Source organism: Sinohyriopsis cumingii, chromosome 15 (genome assembly GCF_028554795.1).
Source record: "Sinohyriopsis cumingii isolate HCF-2022 chromosome 15, ASM2855479v2, whole genome shotgun sequence".
In the NCBI taxonomy this organism is placed as follows: Eukaryota; Metazoa; Mollusca; class Bivalvia; order Unionida; family Unionidae; genus Sinohyriopsis; species Sinohyriopsis cumingii.
Genome location: NC_142975.1, coordinates 27,714,056 through 27,735,917, shown reverse-complemented (window position 1 = coordinate 27,735,917; position 21,862 = coordinate 27,714,056). Strand labels below are relative to the sequence as shown.

General features: G+C 34.1%; 1 protein-coding gene across 2 annotated transcripts in view; it reads right to left on the bottom strand.

The window, feature by feature from the left end:
• Nucleotides 1–21,862, bottom strand: part of LOC149781457 (nephrocystin-4-like) — a 95,974-nt gene that overhangs the window by 28,142 nt on the left and 45,970 nt on the right. The window contains exons 14-20 of one of the 2 annotated variants that reach the window (XM_089935544.1): nt 15,980–16,078; nt 14,177–14,291; nt 13,597–13,740; nt 10,629–10,845; nt 9,053–9,157; nt 2,646–2,857; nt 2,096–2,322 (exon numbers count right to left, since the gene is read on the bottom strand). In XM_089935544.1, coding sequence (XP_089791670.1) covers nt 2,096–2,322; nt 2,646–2,857; nt 9,053–9,157; nt 10,629–10,845; nt 13,597–13,740; nt 14,177–14,291; nt 15,980–16,078 — 1,119 coding nt within the window. The remainder of the gene's footprint in view (nt 1–2,095; nt 2,323–2,645; nt 2,858–9,052; nt 9,158–10,628; nt 10,846–13,596; nt 13,741–14,176; nt 14,292–15,979; nt 16,079–21,862) is intronic. The other variant, XM_089935545.1, reaches the window with a different exon arrangement.

Below are 21,862 nucleotides of genomic sequence, written 5' to 3'. Positions count from 1 at the left end.
CTAATTTTTACTTCATTAGTCTCTTTTTTCCACAGCCATAAGGTAGTTTCAAAACTCTTAATATAAATCCAACTTGGCTATCTCCAGTCCCAAGCCCTTTTGAGAAAAAAGGAGAGTTGTGAAGGGGGGCTAGCACCCCCACCACATAAAAAAAACATGCTACAGAAACTAATACAGCAGAAACTTCAATGCATCAACAAAAACAACAGAGAAGAGTGAATGAAGCAGACAAGCCGAATTCAAGAGAGAGCTGATCAGCCAACAAATCTCTCCATTAAGACTGTTACAAGGATTGGGAAATGGAATGTAAGAATGCTGCATGAGACAGAGAAAATGGGACAACTTGCCAATGAACATGACTGCCCAATAAGCTTGACAAACCACAGGAATGAAATGGAAATCCTGTTCAGCAAGAAACTAACTAAAAGCCTAATGGAGGGGGAACCAGTCAGCATGAGGATTTTGACAGCCTGCTGCCAGTCAAAGTTCAAATAACCATTTTGCATTGCTTTTCTCCAATGAACCTTGTACATAAGGAAACCAATAAGGAATTTCATAAGCAACTACAGAGCATGTTATACAGAGTACCAAAGTGAGGCATCACACTTACGATGGGTGACATTAATGCATAAGTGGTCACTGACAACATCATACAGTAATTTATCATGAGTAAAGATAGCCATGGAGAGGTGCTGACTGTCAGCTGAATGACCTTATGATTGGTGGGACAGTTTTTCTCCATCGCAGGATCAACAAGGTTGTATAGAGATCCCCAGACTGAGAATCATCTCAATCACCATCCTAGATCAGATCAAGACTTGAATTAGAAACATAAAAGAGGCTGACCTGCAGACAACCATACTATGACACCTCCTTTTTCGTGACTGTCAAGAAACAACATGAATTCACCATTTCCCTCTACAATAGATTCCAGGCTCATGCTGACCTTCACAATGGCTTCAGCACATCAATATCATCCTGTGAGGAGATGCTGGGATTCAGGTGACACAATTTCAAAAGCTGGCTGTCAGAAGATACAATCAAGAAGACAAGAGAGACTCGATTCAATACTTTTTCCATACCAATACATATACTGATACCAGAGGTGGAAAACTGATACAAAATGATACTTACCCTATACAAGTTACTTTCAATTTTTTTGTGGTGAAGATAACACCATAATGTTTTCCAAGTTTAAGTGAATACATAATATTGGTAATAAGATGTTTTTAAAGCATTCATGCAGTGCATAACAAAGAGTGTAGTGATCAATATGAGTCCTGCATTTGATTTAGAGGGGGAAACCTGAAAGGACTGAAAAGACTGAATTAAAAACACTGACAACTAACAGAAAGTATTTTTGTTATCTTGTCATCAATGAGAATGGGGTATAAATAGATACTAAGTATAATTCTGGCCATAATCTGCATACAGGAAATACAACCATAATGTCAACACAAAAGGGTGCTAAAGACCACTGACATACTTTCTAAAGATGGAAAGATCATGAAGTTGATATGTGTATCAATAATCCATTGTATCCTAAATTATATTAATACATAGCACAGGTATATTGTTTCAACCATAATGGGAACATCCTGAGTAACTGGCTGAACAGCTTGACAGGTGGAAGGAACATTTCAGCATCTTGCTCAGAGAACCCGTCCATCAAAGAAGAGGGATAGGATGTGGATGTCAACATAGGACCTACTGCCAAGGAAGAGGTTGTACAGGCAATCAGTCAGATCAAAGAGTGCAAAGCCCCTGTTTCAGACATCACACTAAAAGTCTTAATAGTAGATGCCACTGTTAAAGCAGACACTTTGATTGACCTTATACAATATATATATATATATATATATATATATATATATATATATATATATATATATATATATATATATATATATATATATATATATATTCATGCTGATTAAACTTTAACTGATCGTTGATTGGCTACATGAATATTTGAGTTGAAAAAACAGAATATGGAAGAAAAACAATGATGCTCTGTCTGTAGCAGAAACCACATTATAGATTTTCAACAATATCTGAATCTTATTTTGTACAGCTTTCAGAACTGAAGACAAACCTCAAATCTTTATCATCACATTCAATCTGAACCATATGCTGCACATTGAACGGATTGCGTAGCACAAATTCAAAGAACTCCGCTGTGCCAAAGGAAGGATGGATTGTATGCTCGGTTGAGATTGACTGACTCAGCATGCTCAAAATGCCATCTTTCTTGGTCTGGAGACGGTAGATTTCCATTGTCTTATAGTCCCTCATTCTCTCAGTCTTGCCTCGTTGAAGGTTCTGTCAATAAATGACAGACAACAGATTAAAGCAGATATCTGGGCAGTTGAATAATGAAATATCAAAAGAAAATGTCGATTGCAAAACTTTAAAATATATTTATGTGTATGTGTAGTATGAAGTCTGGTAGGTACTGGATATGTACATCATCAGGTGAAAGACCAATGGGCAAGTAGGGAGTCGGGTAGATAGAAAATCAGAAAGAGAGATAGCTACATGGATAAATAAATTAATAGAGACCTACAATAATTAACTAAATTTATGTAAGTTTACCTCCTTATGTTAGTGTGTAGAAAAAATGATTAAAATATATGATGACTTACCATGATAGTAACCCCCTTGTTATCCTCGCCCTGCAAATTTCGAATGGCATTCATGCGTGCTAGTTTTCTCTGCCTCTCAGCATCAGTGTCATGTGGTGCCTCCACAGTGCTGGGTTCTACAACATTCTTTCTAGAAATAAGGAGAGACGAAACTTCTCGGTTGTTTTCTGCCAGGTGATGAGCAGTACTCAAGGTCTTCTTCTTGGTTTGGCCTGGAATTTAACAGAAAATCAAAAGGTGTTGTCAGTAAACAACAACATCACTTACTTCATGCCTTTCTTTCATTGTTGAAATTTTGGTATGCAACAGATCAATTCAATGATATACTAAAAAGATAGATAAAAATTCTGGGTTTTTTCCTAAAACTCTTGGTTCAAAGATTGATAAAAATTCATAAGTAAGTTCAAAAATAGAAGCATTTAATAAAAACATATCTTATACAAGAACATTACTATAAAATACAAACTCTTATGGAGTCTCTTAAATGTTTTCTCAGCATTAAAATAAGTTTTTTCAAAAGTCATTTGTTTCACAAATTGTGAATATACATATAATAATTCTTCCAATCAAGTGGAATACTTAACATTTGCTTTAATTTTTAAAGACAATATTATGGGAGAAACATTTTTTAGTGTGCAAATAATGATAAATTGCAAACTCACACTGAAATTAACTGGATAAAAAAAACTCTTTTCAAGCAAAGTTCTATAAAAAGTTGTGGTGACCAAATTTCAAAATCAGTATGCATAACCTAGGCTGAAATCACATTAAACAGGACAAGAAATAACAGAAAAAAATGAATGGCAATGAAACTTTCAAAAACACGAGATCAAAAACATTTAAATAACATATGAATTATATCAAACACAGAAATAAGACTAACAGCAATATTTGTATAAAATTATAATGTAATACATTTAAATGAATGATGATACAGAACAAATGCAAGGCAATATTATGTAGTCTCATTCTGACATCCTCATACTACATAATAAGCAAAAACAAGAGTCCCTTGAAGAGACTGATGCTCTACTGGCCAGTGTTGAAAGTATCTTGAATATTCTTCAGTGATAATAAGATTGTCAGATTAGCTGATGTAGTGGCTATATTGGATTTCCGATTAGCACTATTTTCATTTAAGACCAGGTAGACATCATTAGAAGTCTTTTGGTAATAATCCTAATATACAATCCAATAACAAAAGTTATGAGAACAAGATTTTAAAGACAGCTGTCATGACAACCATATTGAATGTATTATCGGCAATGTTTTCATTCAGGACCAACTTGGTATCATAAGCAGACTACTGGTGAAAATGGACAACATAACATTCCATAAGTTATCCTGGTCTATGACCAGAAGAGTGATAAATGCACTTGATTAAGAAAAAAATGATTTTTTTTTATGGCTCACTTGGAAAAGACTGAAAGCTACTAATAATTTGCAGCAATTATACTTGAAGTTATCACATAACTCTTAAAAATATAAATGCATATGAAAAGTATCAAAAAACATTTAATATCATTGATAAATCAAAAGAAATAAACTGATCAAAAAGTTCCTGTTATACACACACTGAAGGTCAGTTTGCAGTACAAAACTGAGAAATCTGTTCTCAAAGTTTCATTTGATGATGTTTTACTTACCAGTTCCCACCTCAACTATGAGAACTCTTTTATGTTTATAGGTACCTGGGAATAAACATTTGGTTTTTTTTACCTATAAATGATTGAGCATGTTATTCAGAGGAATAGATCTTTCAAATGCTTGCAAGGTTGTCAATATAAATAACAAAGAAGAGTCATAAAAAATTTCATGACTGTTAAATATCAGGAATTAATTAAATGCTTTTTCAATATCACTTTTAAAGAAAATCCTTCCTTATCCAACTTATATGGGTATATGATTGTGTTTATTCCAAGTGAAATCAAAATCGTGATAAAAAATACTCTGAATGATATCATGGAAATGGTTTGTCTAAGACACTGTCACTTTCATGGTTCAGAGGAATACCTGACATAATGGAGGGACATTCTCCTATGACTGGGGATATTGGAGGGGAGGGGTGCACATTTGCATGAATAGGAATACTGCTGAATGAAAACTGAAAATGTAACTGAGGTAACCTGAATGAAATGAAGGATAATCTAAAAATTTTAAATATTAGGATTTGCAAAAGCTGGTTTTGTTATATGTATATAAATAATGACTTCAAACATACACATTCCCCAAGCACAACACACTGCAACTCATGAAAAGCAACATGATTAAAAGCTTGAAAATTAAACAAAATGTGTTTATATCAGCAACTGTTAGCATATTTTTATACTTTCATTTACCATTTACCTTGCATGGAATAAGTTAAAGCAGAATTGAGATATTTACCATTAAACATTTAAAACAGCATGCCCTTCAACCAAAAATAACAATACACTCCCTGGTCTTTAAATATAAAGGAAATCTGCTGTAATTCAAGTCTATGATATGAGATGGGCATAAAGTTTTTACTGGTTCATTTCAAGTGGTGCATGAATGAACAAGAGTTGTCTTTTTTTAAACTTCTTTGAGTTAAAACAGAAGAGTAAATGGAGAAGTGCCAGTTTTAAAAATACAAAACCCTGAAATAAATCAGAAATACATTTTTACAAAACAAACTTTTCTAGTTTTAAGCATATGCATTTTAAAAATAAGTTACATTGTTTTCCTGTTAAGCAATAGACAACATAAAATTTATCTTATTTCCCATATACTATATACTTTAAATGTACAATATACATCAAGTCCAACTGCATGCTGCAAAGACCAAGATCAGCTGGCATTTATACAGCTTGTTAGCAGTAGAACAAACAACACAGACCTTGATCTGCTGGTGCATTATGCAATGGAATATCGGGGTCTGTTCTGTTTGAAACTGCAGTTGACTTATAAGCAAGTATATATATATTAAATGTGACACTGACAATAATCATCAACAGTTTATGATTTTTTTGTTTTTACATTACATTAACTTGCAATGTAATTTTAAATATATACGTTTTAATTGTTGGGTCATATACATTTGCATGTCAGGCACTATCATCTAAAATCTTAAATTTACCAGAAAGCAATTGGATCCTAGTTTCAGGTTTTTACAACAAATATTGAGGAAAAAAATATACAAAAACAAAGACATTCCAAACACAAAGTTTCACCACAGCAAAATACTCCAAAAAACCAAAAATAACACCAAAATTACAAAATGTTACACTAAAACCAAGTTTAGTTTAAAATGTAATGAGTATTACACAAAAAAACATAAGTCCACTTTCTTGTATCTTCCTTCATAAGCATGGCCTGTGTGTATTATCATATACAAGTCCACTTTCTTGTATCTTCCTTCATAAGCATGGCCTCTGTGTGTATTATCATATACAAGTCCACTTTCTTGTGTCTTCCTTCATAAGCATGGCCTCTGTGTGTATCATCATATACAAGTCCACATTCTTGTATCTTCCTTCATAAGCATGGTCTCTGTGTGTATCATCATATATAACTTGACTGTATGTTATTAAACATCATCTTCTTGCCTTTCTTCTTCAAATTTGATTTTTAACTGTTTTCTGTTGCTTATTAATCTGACCCCAGTTTCATTATGTTTCTCCTCAGACTGAGGTTTGACAATGCTTTGCTTTGACAGTGCTGACAGTATTGGATCCTTTCTCAGATTGAGGTTTGACAATGCCTTGCTTGTGACAGTGCTGACAGTATTGGATCCTCTCTCAGACTGAGTTCTGACGTTGCCTTGCTTGTGACAGTGCTAACAGTATTGGATCCTCTCTCAGACTGAGGTTTGACAATGCCTTGTTTGTGACAGTGCTGACAGTATTGGATCCTCTCTCAGACTGAGGTCTGATAATGCCTTGTTTGTGACAGTACTGACAGTATTGGATCCTCTCTCAGACTGAGGTTTGACAATGCATTGCTTGTGACAGTGCTGACAGTATTGGATCCTCTCTCAGACTGAGGTCTGATAATGCATTGCTTGTGACAGTGCTAACAGTATTTAATCCTCTCTAAGAGTTTCAAAAGGGGACTGCCATTAAGTTTTATGATAATGTCAATCTCTCATTTTATGTTTTTATTTTTGGAACCTGAGTTTAAAAATTATGTGATTTAAGGAAATAAAATTTTCCTAAAGGATAAAACAAGATACTTTCCAACAAAATAAAGTGCAGAATATCATTACTGTTTTAATCCCAGATGTCTAGCAAAATTGTGATGAAAAATTCCATCAAACGGACTGACATTATACTGTCTGAAAGGAGCTAGTCCCTCAAATGGACTGACATTATACTGTCTAAAAAGAGTTAGTCCCTCAAATGGACTGACACTCTAATGTCTGAAAGAATTTCCAGGAATTCTATATATTTTTTTCTTTCTTTTTACCTGCTGAGCATTCAAACCATCTCTGATCATCTTAAGTTATACAATTTTCAAATTAGTCACTATGGCATCCATATTGGACGTAGAATTAGCACCATTTTCATTTAGAACAAACTAGATTCCATTAAAAGACTTTGAATGAAATCCCATGTTGATATGACCATCCATTCAGAAGAATTAGTGACAAGATTTATCGTTATGTTCAATGTGGCAGCCATATCTGAAGTCAGCTCAGCATGACTAACCAGGCATCATAATTAACATTCTGGTATGACATTAATTTAAAAATGGATGCCATAGTGCCATAATGGACCTCAAATCAGTACCAAAATGACATCTTAAGAAGTCTTTATTTGAAACCCCATGTTCATATGACTTTTCAATCAAAGATGAGAAGTTATAACCATATTTTCAAGATGGCTGCCATGGCATGTATATCACACATCTAAATGGATCCATTTTCATATAGAACGAAGTAGACATCATAAAAAGTCTTTTTTGCAAAAAACCCATGTTGATATGACCACACATTCCAAATGAGTATCAATAACAAGATTTTCAAGATGACTGATGTAATGCCAATACTGAATGTTAAATCAGCATATTTTCAGTGAAATCCCCATGTCATGCTGATTTTACCAGTAGTAATAACAAGATTTTCGGATCAATTAATGTGGCAGCTGTATTGGAAGTCTGAGTAGAATGATTTTTATTTAGGCATGACTATGCATCAAGAGAAGTCCTCTGGTGAAAACACCATGCAACTTTCTGTACAGGAAGAAAAGCAATAACAAGATTTTCAAAATGGCTGCTGTAGAATCCATACTGGATGTTTGAGCAGCACCATTTAAATTTACAACCACCTAGATCTTGGGATGAATGTGTGTGTAAAGCTTCATGGCAATCCCACAAGAAGGAGGAGGAGTGATAACAAACTTATGTTAATGAACAGATGGACATTTGATGATGGATGATGAACGATTGTCAAGATATTCAAACATCTCAGTTTAAGGAAAAATACGCAAACTGTCTGATGAAACTGGGTCCAGATTGTAACATTATATTGCTTGTGCTCTCAGTGACCCAAGTGGTATGAACTACTTACGTTGGAGAATAACAGGCCATGATATGGTGGAGTAAAGGCCTTGAGATGGGGGAAAAAAAGGCATTGAGATGGAAGACAAAAAGCCTTGAATTCATAAAACTTATGAAACAGACCGATAATTTACTTGAAACATTCATGAGTTTGGAATCTTAAAAGCTACTAATAATAAGAGCATCAAAATAAAGTTTGACGTCGGGTGGAACCACAATTTCTGATGATTGAGTTTCAAGTAAAAGTCTGAATATTTTAATGGAAAAGTTTTATGACTTTCAGACCACAAAAACAACAGAAAACCAATAACCATTGGATTGGGAAATAAATACATGTGTTCATGCTAACTTCAGGGTAGGAATCTGGGACAAAAAGCAGTGTGCTAGCAGTATGTTACACATGCCAAACATTCTGGCAATAGAAATAATATTTCTAGCAAACGTTTAAAAATCAGCTGCTCTTGTGACAACATAAACAAAATGATAGACTAGATTAACTTTGATCTTTATTAAAACAATTCTCATAAGACTTTACTCTCACACAAAAGCAAAAACTTTTCAAGAGAAACTGCTTTTTAAATGTTTCTGTGCTTAGCTATATATGCTACGGCTTTTTCTGAAGTTATCAAAGCATTTCAAAAAAGCTATAACAAAGCTGTTTTACATGTTTTGTTCAAAGTACAAGTTAACTGGTATCTTCTGTGGCAATTATGGAAGCAAGTAAACAATAAGATGAATGAATCATATAACTTGTAAACCTGAAATTGTTTAATGCTCTTGAATGTTTAAATATACAGCAAAATGCAGCTTATTATATCATAGCATTTCCAAAGCCCAAAAATCATGCATCACTGCAGTCCTGTCAATGCAAATAAATGGAGGGTATTTACCATCATGACCTTGTCCATGAGCTGTAAGACTACCTCCAGCATACCCAGACTTACCAGCAAATTGTGACACAACTACGACAGTTTTACTGGGCAATGAAACATAGGCTGTAACAGAGTAACAGACAAAAGACTTGCAGAATGAGAGGTATGATTTCACTGTAATAATATGTGAAATTTTCATGGAAGCAGAATTGAAAAAAAAAAGATATTTTCTACTTGTGAACAAAATTTCTCATTACTCTTTGCCATAAAACGATTTACTCTTCTTTCATATTTAGCATATATTTACCCCTCCAGTCATATTTTATAGTTTTCCAAAACAAATAACAAGGAGTCTTCAAGCTTCATTAGACTTCATAGCTCCTAATGTGAATTTGGTGTCAGAAGCTGCCTTCATTACAAAGTGGAATTTCTTGTGCCTTTTATTTCACACTGTACAACAGAAGCACTTGATGCATTTATAACAAATCATGAGACAGAAATTCTTTGGACTGGTTGAATACAATATCTGTATTAATATATTTTACATCACATCGAATCTTCTGATATTGTGAAAGTACATTTTTTTAAAAGTCAAAATGTTCTATTACTCCAACATAACACATAGATCTTTCATGAACAGGATATGACATTGACATTTTTCATTACTTTTACAAATAACATTTAATATTTATTGATTATGCAAAATAACACAATATGCCATAGTGATTTATTAATCAAATTTAATTTTGAAAGAAAAGTGAAATATGAAGGAAATGCAATTTCAGCTGCATGAATATTATTAGAAATAATGAATGATAAATCAATTAAAGTTCCTACTGCACAGTTTATAAGTACATTATATTTAATTCATTTTGATCATGCTGATTGAGATAAAGCTATTCAGTTTTTACAAAATTTAAACACAAATTTATGGCAGACAATACATTTAATAGCAGCAGTGCACAATCAGCTTCATAAAGAATTCACTGTGTTGTATAAATTTGTCATCTTGTAAAGTCATGCATGAAAGGCAATTAGTCTTACATTCCTTTGTAAAAATCATCTACACTCTATTTATTCTCAAATAAATTTAAGCAGTGGGCTGAAAAATTAAAGGGTGATAAAACAATATACCCAAATTAGGAGAATGAATTTTTATCGAACCATTTTTGTAACAATGACATCTGTCTTCTGGTTTCATCATTCTCCAAAGTGAGCTACATCCCAATGAAAAGGACACTGAATTTTAAACTATACCACTCTACAAGTTTTAAATGTTGCTTGTTATATCTAGACTTTTCTAACAATTGAATGCATTTGATTTAATGACACTTGTTTTCTGAGTGCTGAATATATATAGAAAAAGTCTGACAATAACAAACTGCCGAAACCCAGCATAATGTACATCATCTATGCAGTTGAAAGATTACTTTTCATGTAGAATATTAACTTCTCTGCAAATATTCTTTGGTTTTCTTCTGATGCAAATAATACACGATGCGGGACTGGTAACAAATCCATTTGTCTACAATGCACTTTAAAAATATACTAAACTAGTTTGATAAGAGGAGATAACTTAGTTCTTATTTCTAACCTGTGTCTAGGTTGGTTGCTTTAGGGTCAACTGGGTGCCCAATGTTAGCCATTTGGAGATGCAGTTTTCCTTTCATTGTGGTCTGATCATTTGTAGGCCGCACCCCAACAGCCGCCCCAACTTCTCCCTGATGAAGGTCAGGATTGTCATAATCCATAGCAATGATGTCCAATTCAAAGGTCGTCTGCACAGCTTCGTAGCCATTACGACACAAATACTGAGAAGAATGAAAAATCATATTTAACATTATCAAATACCTAGGGATCACCACAATGAAAATCATATTTAACATGATCAAAGCCTACGGATCACCAAAATGAAAATCATATTTAACATGATCAAAGCCTAGGGATCACCAAAATGAAAATCATATTTAACATGATCAAAGCCTAGGGATCACCATAGTGAAAATCATATTTAACATGATCAAAGCCTAGGGATCACCAAAATGAAAATCATATTTAACATGATCAAAGCCTACGGATCACCAAAATGAAAATCATATTTAACATGATCAAAGCCTAGGGATCAACATAATGAAAATCATATTTAACCTGATCAAAAGCCTTGGGATCTTGATAAATCTTACAGCAGTTCAGACTTAAATTGTGCTAGACTTAAATTGTGTAATACAAAGTCTCCAATTTCCACAGCATAAATGATCATTTCTAACTGATATGACTTTTGTAGTCTTTCACTGCCTATGGCCTGGGAATGTAGAAAAGGCCCATTACTCCTTCCTGCATGTCATAAGATGTAACTAAGGAAGTCCACCTGTTTGCCCTTGGATGTGTCCCATCAGTATGATCTAGCTGGGTCATAAGCTTTAGAAAAGAGTGTGATTTTTATTAAATATCTGACTTTATTTTTAATGATTTTTACTGTATTTTTGCATCACTCTCCTTCTCTCTCTCTCTCTCTCTCTCATGGTTGTGATCACTGCTACAATGGAAGTAAATTATAGACTTTGATCAATGCATTTGAGGGCTCTCAATGAGGCAAACTAGTGATAGTGCTAAATTATTTCATACTTTTTACCAAAGTATACTGTAATGGAAGAAAATTGATATCAGTTTATCTTGTGAAGTAAAATACTATCAATAAATTTTATACCATCAAAATGAGCAAACATATCCATCCATCCATCCATATATTCCCTTATCTCCCATGAATGTACATGGGACAGCTGCATTGTCTTATGTTACGTGTTTAGGCCTGAATAAACAAAAAAAGAGTGAAAACAACAAGCTTTTAAAAATTTAACAAATAATTTATTTCCTTGGAGAAATAATGTAAAAATGAAAAAATAAGAACTTACGGTTTTAAGAATCAAATCCAAAAAAAATCCAAGAATAATCAACGAATTAAATTTTAGAAGTCCTAATAATGAAATGTTATAATGAATTCAAGTTTGACTTCCGACGAAGAATCCAAGATGGAAGGCAATGACATATGCTCCAGTACAGTACTGTTGTCTACAGTTCTTTGTTAGAAACACAAGAAATAACACTCTAATGTGTTGGAAGTCCAAATAAAGTTTTTAAGAAATGTCTTTAATGCCATTCTTCAGCACACAATAGACTATGCATGGCATCCAGTATTAATGGTGGAAGAAGAACCCTCAAAAACCCCGGGAAGAACCACCGACCCATGAAAAGCTACTGGCAAGCTTTCTCACATACCCACATTGGCCAAATCCTAGACTCAAACCCATGCAGACAGAGATGAAATGGCAGTGATCCATAACGGAGAGTGCTTTAGACCACTCAGCCACTCAGGACCCCAAATTCTGTATGAGCACTCAAAATATTTCCCAAGAAATGAATTAATCTTTTAGAATCCAAATAATCTAAAGAAAAATTAACATATAACTCTAAACTGACACAACAAAAGAACAACTTGACATCAAGTGTTTTGAGCCCAGACTGAGATCTCTCTCTCTAAGCATCACTATTAAAACTAAATAATGCACAATTTAGGAAATGCCTGAATTGCAAAATAGAGGGTCACATGATCATGTTTACATATACAAAAAAATCATGTATGACCTTGATAAAAACCAATTATTTTACTCTAAGAATAAAATTTAAAATAAAGGTGTTTACTTCACTAAAAACTTTTTACAAGCCTAGGGTCACATATCACTCACACATTAAAAATGAATATAAAAAAAGAAGTTGTTTACTTGACCCCCAATCAAAGCCAAGAACGAAGTCAAAATTAGAAACAGTGTTTCTAATATTAGGCACTGATGAAAAGATTCAGGTCAAACTCAATTTTCTGGAAAATATCAAATTCCTAGTAAACAAAACTACATTATTTTGACATGTAATGAAATTAAAAGAAAAAGAAAAAGATTTCAAAACTTACAAACAATTAAATTAAATCAAATAAATGTAACAATAGCATTTGAACAAAAAATCTCCATGAGTTTGTAAGATATATTACCCAGCAATGCATAACATTTTAAACTAAAAAGAATTCTAGAAGACATGCAAAAATACATATTAAAAAATGACAAAAATTTATAGAAAAATGGGTGGAAGTGAAGCAGATAAACAGATAAATGTACTGACTGTCAATGAAAAAGACATGTTGTTGTTGCTCTTTTTCTTGGGTTTAAGACCATTCTTCAGTACATGGTAGGCTATACATGGCAGTGAGTATAACTGGTGGAGCAAGAAACTGGGAAAACCCAATTAAGGACCACAAACCCATGGGAAGCTTTCTCACATACTGATATTGGCTGAGCCCAAGATGCAAACCCATACAGACAGAGGTGAGATAGCTGTGATTGGTAAAGGTCGGCACTTTTGATCACTCTGCAACCCAGGGCCCCAAAACAGACAGGCAGAAATGACTGATATAGTCAAAATCCAATCACTTACACCTTATGAATAAAGTTTTATCAAGATAATGAAAATCTTAATAAAATCAACTGAATACAAAAAATTATTAGGCAACGGACCTTCAGCTCAACAGAAGCAGATCCAATGAGAATGAGTGAGTCACCATCCCATACATCAATATGGAGGGTCTGCTGGCTCAAATGTTGTATAAATCTCTGGTTCTCTCCTGGCTTCATGAATGCTGGGTCCATGAAGTAGCGAACCTGGCAGTAAGAAAAAGCAATGAACAATATCAAGTAAATCTTAATAATTTTCTTAAAATTTTTCCGTCATTTACACATAATGACTGACATTGGATAATGGAACTTCTGAGTCTGTTATCTTTGTCTCACTATTTACTATTGTCTGTTCTATATTTACTATTGTCTGTTCTATATTCAGGATCAATATTTCAAGGTAGTTTTTTTATTTCTCAAAAGCTGATAATTATATTCATCACTGACCATTTGGTACAGTGGTCATCTCTAATATGGCTCCTCAATTTGTAATAAAAAGGTGGTCTTGTTAGATGGGTTGCCTGTCATCTGGGGGGCAAAATAGAAACAAGACTGCTACTTAGAATGAGGACAAGGTGAAAAGGACCTCAGGGGGGACCAGTGAACTGTATATATATAAGAGAGAGAGACTAATGTCATTTACTTCAAGTCCTGGTGGTCCTTTCAGTGATGTGTTGTCCTTGTCAAGCTTTTTTAGGATGTATGGCACAGAGTCTGGGTCAGAAGATAACTCATTCTTTGCTGTCACCAATTGCAACCTACAAAGAAATGTTGGATTCAAAACACTATGCAATGGAAAAGGATTACTAAATTCGTAACTGCTGCATGCTGTAAAGAAAAATGAGACTAATCAGAGTGAATGGTAAAAATCATACAAGCTATAGATTATTCATCTCAGCATTACTGCTCAGTTCTGTGTCAAAAATGGACTTGTCTAGAACCAACATGACAGATTACATGCCCTTTTTTATGAAGTATTGAATGAATGGTGTTGTTCTTAATGTCTATACTAAAGGTGTAGCTATCATTTTTTTAAACAAATTCAGTAATTTTATTTAGATGATCATCTGAAAATTCTGAGCAACAGATGGCAAGATTATTTGCAATGCTCAAAAAAACTATAATGTTAATCAAATGTCATTAATTTGTTACTTTGTTCATAGTAGATGCATTCATTCATTTATCAACTCCCCCTTCCTTGATATCTTCTATGTATCCCTTTTCTTTATAAGACTTCACAAATATATTCCAGCTCAAGATCATAATTCATAATAAAGAGACCATCATATTACATCGTATATGTGTTTAAAATGGCATATTATCCTGGCCAAATGAATAAGCAAACAATAAATTTACATAAATTATAATGTAACATGAATGACCAACTGTTTTGTGTAATTTCATTATTTTAAGAATAAAATTAAAAGCAAGAAAAATTAAACAGTTCAACAAAAAGAACATAATTGCAGCTTGCATGTAGACATTATTTTAGTTTACATAAGGGTACTGTACATATTGATCAAAACAAGGCAAGCTTTTAAAACAACCTAACTGCTTTTTCATATGATGCTAGCAGAGTTTTTTGTTAAAGGTATAACAATCGTATCAAAAAGTCAAAACTGAAGAAATTCCTAATGCTCCCTTACAGACATAATTTAAAAAGTTCACTGTCATCCCATGTACTGTGTCATTCTAAAAGCCTCAATGCCGCCGTTTATCATAAATTTCACCATTTCTAAAGTTTGGAATGAAGGAAATTATTTGTTCAACAAAAAAAAAAACTAACATAAACCATTCTTTGAAATAATCAAGATGTAAGGTTGAAATGATGTTCAAATATTCAGTTTAGAATTAAGAGGTGCCACCCCTTAATTCAGTCAATAAAGTCACTCATAATTCTGATCTTTTTCCAGAATGCTCCAGGATTGGCGATGTGATACATTCAACAAATTCTGTAAGAGAATAATCTAATAACAACATTCGCACATGGCGCACAAATTGATTCAAGAGGGAATGAAGATAGGCAGGCTTGCTTTCAGTGTATCCCCTAGGGGTGCAAGACTGAGAGTCAAAAATCTCATCAGGGTCAAATACAAAATTTGGGGGTCTCTGAAGCGCAAATGAGGGTAAAGGGAAACACTGGCTTTTTTAAAGCAGATCTGAAAAGAAAAAGTGCGCATTAGATACAAATAAGACTCAGGTGATGATCACCTGGGTCGCTAAAATATGCATTTAAGGACAATCTTGGCCTAAAGACAATCGACATATCAGCTGTGCCAAGTCCCATTATGTCACCTAAAAAGAAAGTATTACATTAAATATTGGAAATGGTTTAAATGAGATGGGTTAGTTATGCAGCATAGTTTGTTTTATATTTACAGTAGGTAGTGTCTACAAACATTTTGGAACAACTCTTGTATATTCACAAACATTTCCTGACACCAACCTTTCTGTCGTCAGTTGAGGACACCTGTAGAACTGGAATGTGAAGAAAACAGTTCCCTGGTTCTTCTTTGAGCTGATGGGATAGTCTGCAGTAATATTTCTGAAAAACAAAATATGTTTTCACCAACAAGACTAGTTAAAATATACTACAGCTGAAGAGATTCATTCAGAATGCATTCAAGTAAAAGTTTTTAAAAATCAAGAAACTGAAGTACTGTAAATTTATTTTTTATTTGTGGGGTATAAAATCTTTGATTGTGGATTTTGTGGTTAACACAAACCATGAATTAAAAAATCCCCATTAATATGGATCCATCTGTGCAGTCAAGTAGTTAATGCAAACATTTTTGTTGGGGTAGATCTACATGTATTTAGCATTTACTAGTCTTGTGCCTCAGAAGCATGTTACCAAATGTGACTGTTACACATAAACATCAGCCCAAGAGTTGGTTTGATTTGCATTTTAAAACTGAATTTCAAACTGAGCAAGATGCCTTGAACCTGTTCTTGCAACATGAACTAGTAGCAACACATGCATTGCAAAGGGCTCTGCTCTATGCAATTTGCTTGTCTGAGGCTCAAAAGAAGAAACTACTGGAAAACCAGTTTGGAGAAGATGGGAATTCAGGGCCCATAAAATTTCCAAATAACATGTGTGTGTGTTGGATTTTTAACATAACACTAACCTCTCAATGAGCGCCAAACAAAGCAGCATCTAGTACCATTTTTATAAGTCTTTGGTATGACTTGGCTGGGGTTCGAACCCATGACCTCCACATCCAAAGCAGATGCTTTAACCACTTAGGCCACTGAAGCAGTCACCTTCAAATAATAATGGGGATGCTCACCAGTTATTATGTACTTTTAAAAGAGAGAGAGACATATGTAAGGTGAAGTTGTTTGCATTTTAAACATGCACATTGGAGAGAATGTTGGCAAACCTCTATGCTACTTTGATGTAATGTGGCTGACATTTCTTTGGATATTCTATGTTTGAAAACTGTACATGATCTAAGCACACTGCTAACTAAAATGACTGCTCCCTTGTGCTTAAAAAATCAGCCGGAATTAGTCTAAAGTACACTAGCCTTAGCAGCTATTAAAACAGGGAAAATGAATTCTGCCAGACTAGACAATACCAGCTTCTGAAAGTACATTGAATGAATTACCAAATACATAAAATGTAAAAAAAAGTTATCGTTTCTTTTTTTTTACAATTTGCCTCTGAAGTTCAGGAAGTGAAAATGACCAAGTGGAGCTAGCACCTTTTTGAAAGGTGTACATCTGGTGTAAGGCCAAGCTGTATACTCTATAACCCATATTACACCCATCAATCATACACCAAAATAAAGGGAATTAAAGGTTCTTTAAACAATACCTAAGATATAGAAGGTCTTTTTTTTAAATAGACAGTATAACCAGTGAGGAAACTCAGGGAAATTCGTTTTCTTTAAAATTCTAAACTTTAAATTTCTAATTCTAACCCTATGCCAAATACAAAACTGTAGAGCGCCACCAACAAGGAATGCTGGAAATCCAGCTTAATCAAGGTCTCAGAGGTGCATAAAACTTACAAGGATCTGCTGGAGTGGAGATCTGAGAGTAATTAAAAAAGGCAATAACTCTGTAAAAATTGGACCTGAAGATACAACTATAAATTTGCATATGCCTGTAATAGACAATTCACTACAAAAATGTAACCAATTTATTTTTAATGCTTGCAGAGATAAGCTGGTTACAAGTAACATCTCAAGTCAAGATATTTATAACTGTCAAGGGTCATAACTCTATTCAAATGGAGTTAATGAGACAAAATCCAAACTGCATCAGAATATTCTTAATGTTTCCTATGCTGTGCTGGTTACAAGGATATGCCCTAGAGGAAACTTTAAAAAAACCTCGTCAAAATTAGAACTGAAGAGAAACAAACAGCATTAAATTATGTGCAAGAGTTGCAGAGGTTTTAGATGAAGTGTGAACAGATGGACTAATGGACAAATGGGTTGATGAAAAATGTGATTAACATAATGCTCTCCCATTTTTGTAAATATTGCTCTAGCAAACAAATTCCAGGTTGTGATGTTCCACGCTTTTCACCGGAATTGTGACAGCATAGTTTTGTTGAGGAAGAAGAAGGTAGGTGACGATATAGTAAATGTGTTATGGTATTTGCAAAGGAATACACCAACTGATGGTATAGAACACTGATCCCAATGAGGTCTCATCAATATAAAGCTGCATACAAAGTCTGCATGAAATAACAAAATGATGTGTGTGTGTGTGTGTGTGTGTGTGTGTGATTTGGATTTTTAACATAGCTTTAAAAAAAATTCTGTCATACTGCTACAATGTCTGCAGTGTGGCAGTTTATAGTAATATCTAGCACTGGGGCATCATGCCACAGACATGTAGCATCATGTTCCACCCAGTCACATTATCCTGACACCAGGCCAACCAGTCCTAAAACTAACTTCTTAATGCTGAGCACCAAGTGCTAGTACCATTTTTATAAGTCTTTGGTATGACTCGGCCTTGGTACAATCCCATAACCTCCCATATCCGAACAAAATGATTAAAAGACTTTTAGTGTTGAAACAAAAGTATGTTGCTCAAACATTCACAATTCCATTAAAAGATGACAATAAAAGCTGATAATCATTTCTTGCTCAAGTTATATCAATACAGAATGCTACACATAAAACTGACTTGAAATCCAGCAATAACTGAGGAAAGTTAATCTGTACAAGCAAAAGTAGACAGGTTACAAAATCAGAGGCATAACCCTTCCAAGTCATTGTGAAAAATGATGAAAATCAAACTCATTGAAAGTATTTTTAATACCTTAATTTAAGTTTCATACCAAATTTGACATTATGCAGACAGAAAATTGACTGATTCCAACCATCAGGGGCCATGACAATATTAAATGATGACGCAGCATGCTCGAATTCCAACTCAGCAGCACTGCAGCACTCCAAAAACCTTCAAAACTTTAGTAGCTATATGGTGACCTAGTAGAATTTTTAGTGACCACTGCAAATGTTAGACTGCCAAACCCTAATAATTTGGTACCCATGGACATTTAGAACAGAAGTTAGTTAAGCAGAGAATTAATGGCAGAAGGTGAAAAAAAAATGAAGGTTTTAGTTAATGGTGGAAGTTTACTTAATGTTGGAAGGATTTGTCTCCAAGGGTAATTTAGCAAGGACTTTTGCAATTTTTGCTAAGTTGCTTTTAGTTCATCACCATGTAAGCAGGATAATGTTTAGGTGCCATTAAACTTTACATACATACATACATACAAGCATGCATACACACACACATACATACATACATACACACACACACACACACATACATACAAGCATGCATACACACACACATACATACATACATGCTGCATGCATGCACACACATATGCATGCATGCACAAGCACATACATAAGGCAAATTAAAGAATAATTACTACAAAAAACACAGAGCTATTAGTGCTGAATGCATTGCAACGGGCCCCATTCACTACATTTTATTCAGCTGGGCCTTAAAGACAGGAATCTGATGAAAACCAAACCATTTTAACAGGCAATCACAGACTTAACTCCTCTAAATGATAACATGGACTGCCTGAAATACAACTTAATTAACAGGCAAGCGGGAACTTAACTCCTCTAAATGACAATATGGATTGCCTGAAATACAACTTAATTGACTGGCAAGTGGGGACTTAACTCCTCTAAATGACAACATGGATTGCCTGAAATACAACTTAATTGACTGGCAAGTGGGGACTTAACTCCTCTAAATGACAACATGGATTGCCTGAAATACAACTTAATTGACTGGCAAGTGGGGACTTAACTCCTCTAAATGACACAATGGATTGCCTGAAATACAACTTAATTGACTGGCAAGTGGGGACTTAACTCCTCTAACTGATAACATGGACTACCTGAAATTGAAAATGAACGTGTCATCAAAAGAAAGAAACCAGGAAAACTCGACTGTAGTCTGACTATACATACCCATTTGTTTGTAACCCCCTACCAATTTCAATAATGAAAACATTTAATGTAATAAAAAGTGCACAGAACTAAGTCAATTGAATCATTGATTTTTAATTTATAACCTGACTGTGACCAGAATGGCACTAATACTGGCATCCCCTGCACCTTTCATGCTAAATGGACTTTCCATCCTAACATGGCACCATACAGCCTACACTATGGGTTACTTTATTTCCATCAGACAACATAATGACGTAGTTCATCCTATTTGGTAACCGCCAGATAATTCTGTAAGTTACCATAACGTTGAGAGTTTGGAGTTATCCCTTTGCACACATGAACACAGAAATTAAACTGCTCGTTAAATCCATGTGAAATGCAATTTTTTTTGCTGTCATTCTTTTCCTTTGCTTGATTTGACTTTGCAAATATCAGAAGCAGACAACATATGTATGTACATCTGTAGTCGTGCACACACCCCTTTGCTGAAAATGGACTTGTCCAGGAACTGGAAATGGATCTAAAGCATGTCCATCTAATATATTTTTGAAACTTCTGTTAAGCATGAAACGTGCAGATTACGATGGGGTTAGGGCCACTCTACTCAAGAGCCAGGTTAGAAATTATAAATCAGTGAATGAATTGACCATGTTCCTTGCACTTTTTATCACATTAAAGGTTTCCATTATTGAAATCGGTAGGGGGCTACAAACAAACGGGTTGGCATAATCAGACTATACATCCAAATCTAACAACCTTGGACAAATTTATTTGTGATTATGAAAAGAAATTTTAAAAATTGGGTTTATTTCAATTTCCAAGACTTTTAAAGACCTCAGGGTAATTAGCTCGATTTTCCCAAACTTTCAAGACCTTGAAAATGCTATCTCATTTTTCCCCAACTCTCAAAGACCTTCAAAGACTGTACAAACCCTGAAACCAAGGCCTACTATATTTGTTTGAATTCCAATAATAAGCACTGAACTTGCTGTACAGAACAAAAGCGGGTGGCTTTGAAAATCAAAGGTCATAACTTTATTAAATGATGATGTATAATATAAATAATCAAATTCAACTTGTTTCTCATCAGTATCAAAATGCCATATCAAATTTGGTTGAAATAAAACAATTATTAATAGAATTATTGTGCTGCAATGAAACCAAAATGGGTCTGACAACCAGAAGCAAACTCCATTAAATAATGACACAGAAAGCTGATAAATAAACTCACCCAAGGTGACATCAATAGCAAGCTGAATATAGTTTACTTAAAGCGGGTTTGTCTGACAATCAGGGGCTAGTACTCGACTAAATAAATATAGAATGCTGAAAAAAATCACCCAAGGAATCATCATTATCAAGTTGCAGTCCAAATTTAGTTGATATGGAATATCAATTATGGGAGTTTTTGTGAGGAAACAAAAACAGGCCTGAAGGAAGAACACATGGACAGAAGGTTGGACAGACCAAATTTAATATCATATATTTTGTTTATATAAATAAAACAATGGACAATAAACATACATTAAAATATTAACTATATTCTCGATGACTTTCTTTTTAAGTGAGACCAGATATTGGTAGCACTGAAAGTATATAAAATACCATCAATTTCTTCTGACTGATTGATGATGAATTACTAACCTTTAATTTTTTTTACATGATGTCTTGACAAAATGAGGCTATGTTTCTAATGGCCTCAAGTCCAAAATAGTGGGATTGGTATAGAATTGATTTTCAGGCAAATTACAGAGATACTAATCAATTAATTGGTCAATTCGATGAAAGTGAGCAATGCCTGACTAAATCAACTAATCAGCATTAGTTATTGTGTTAGACCACTCCGGTGGCCTAAGTGGTTAGAATGTCTGATTCAGCTG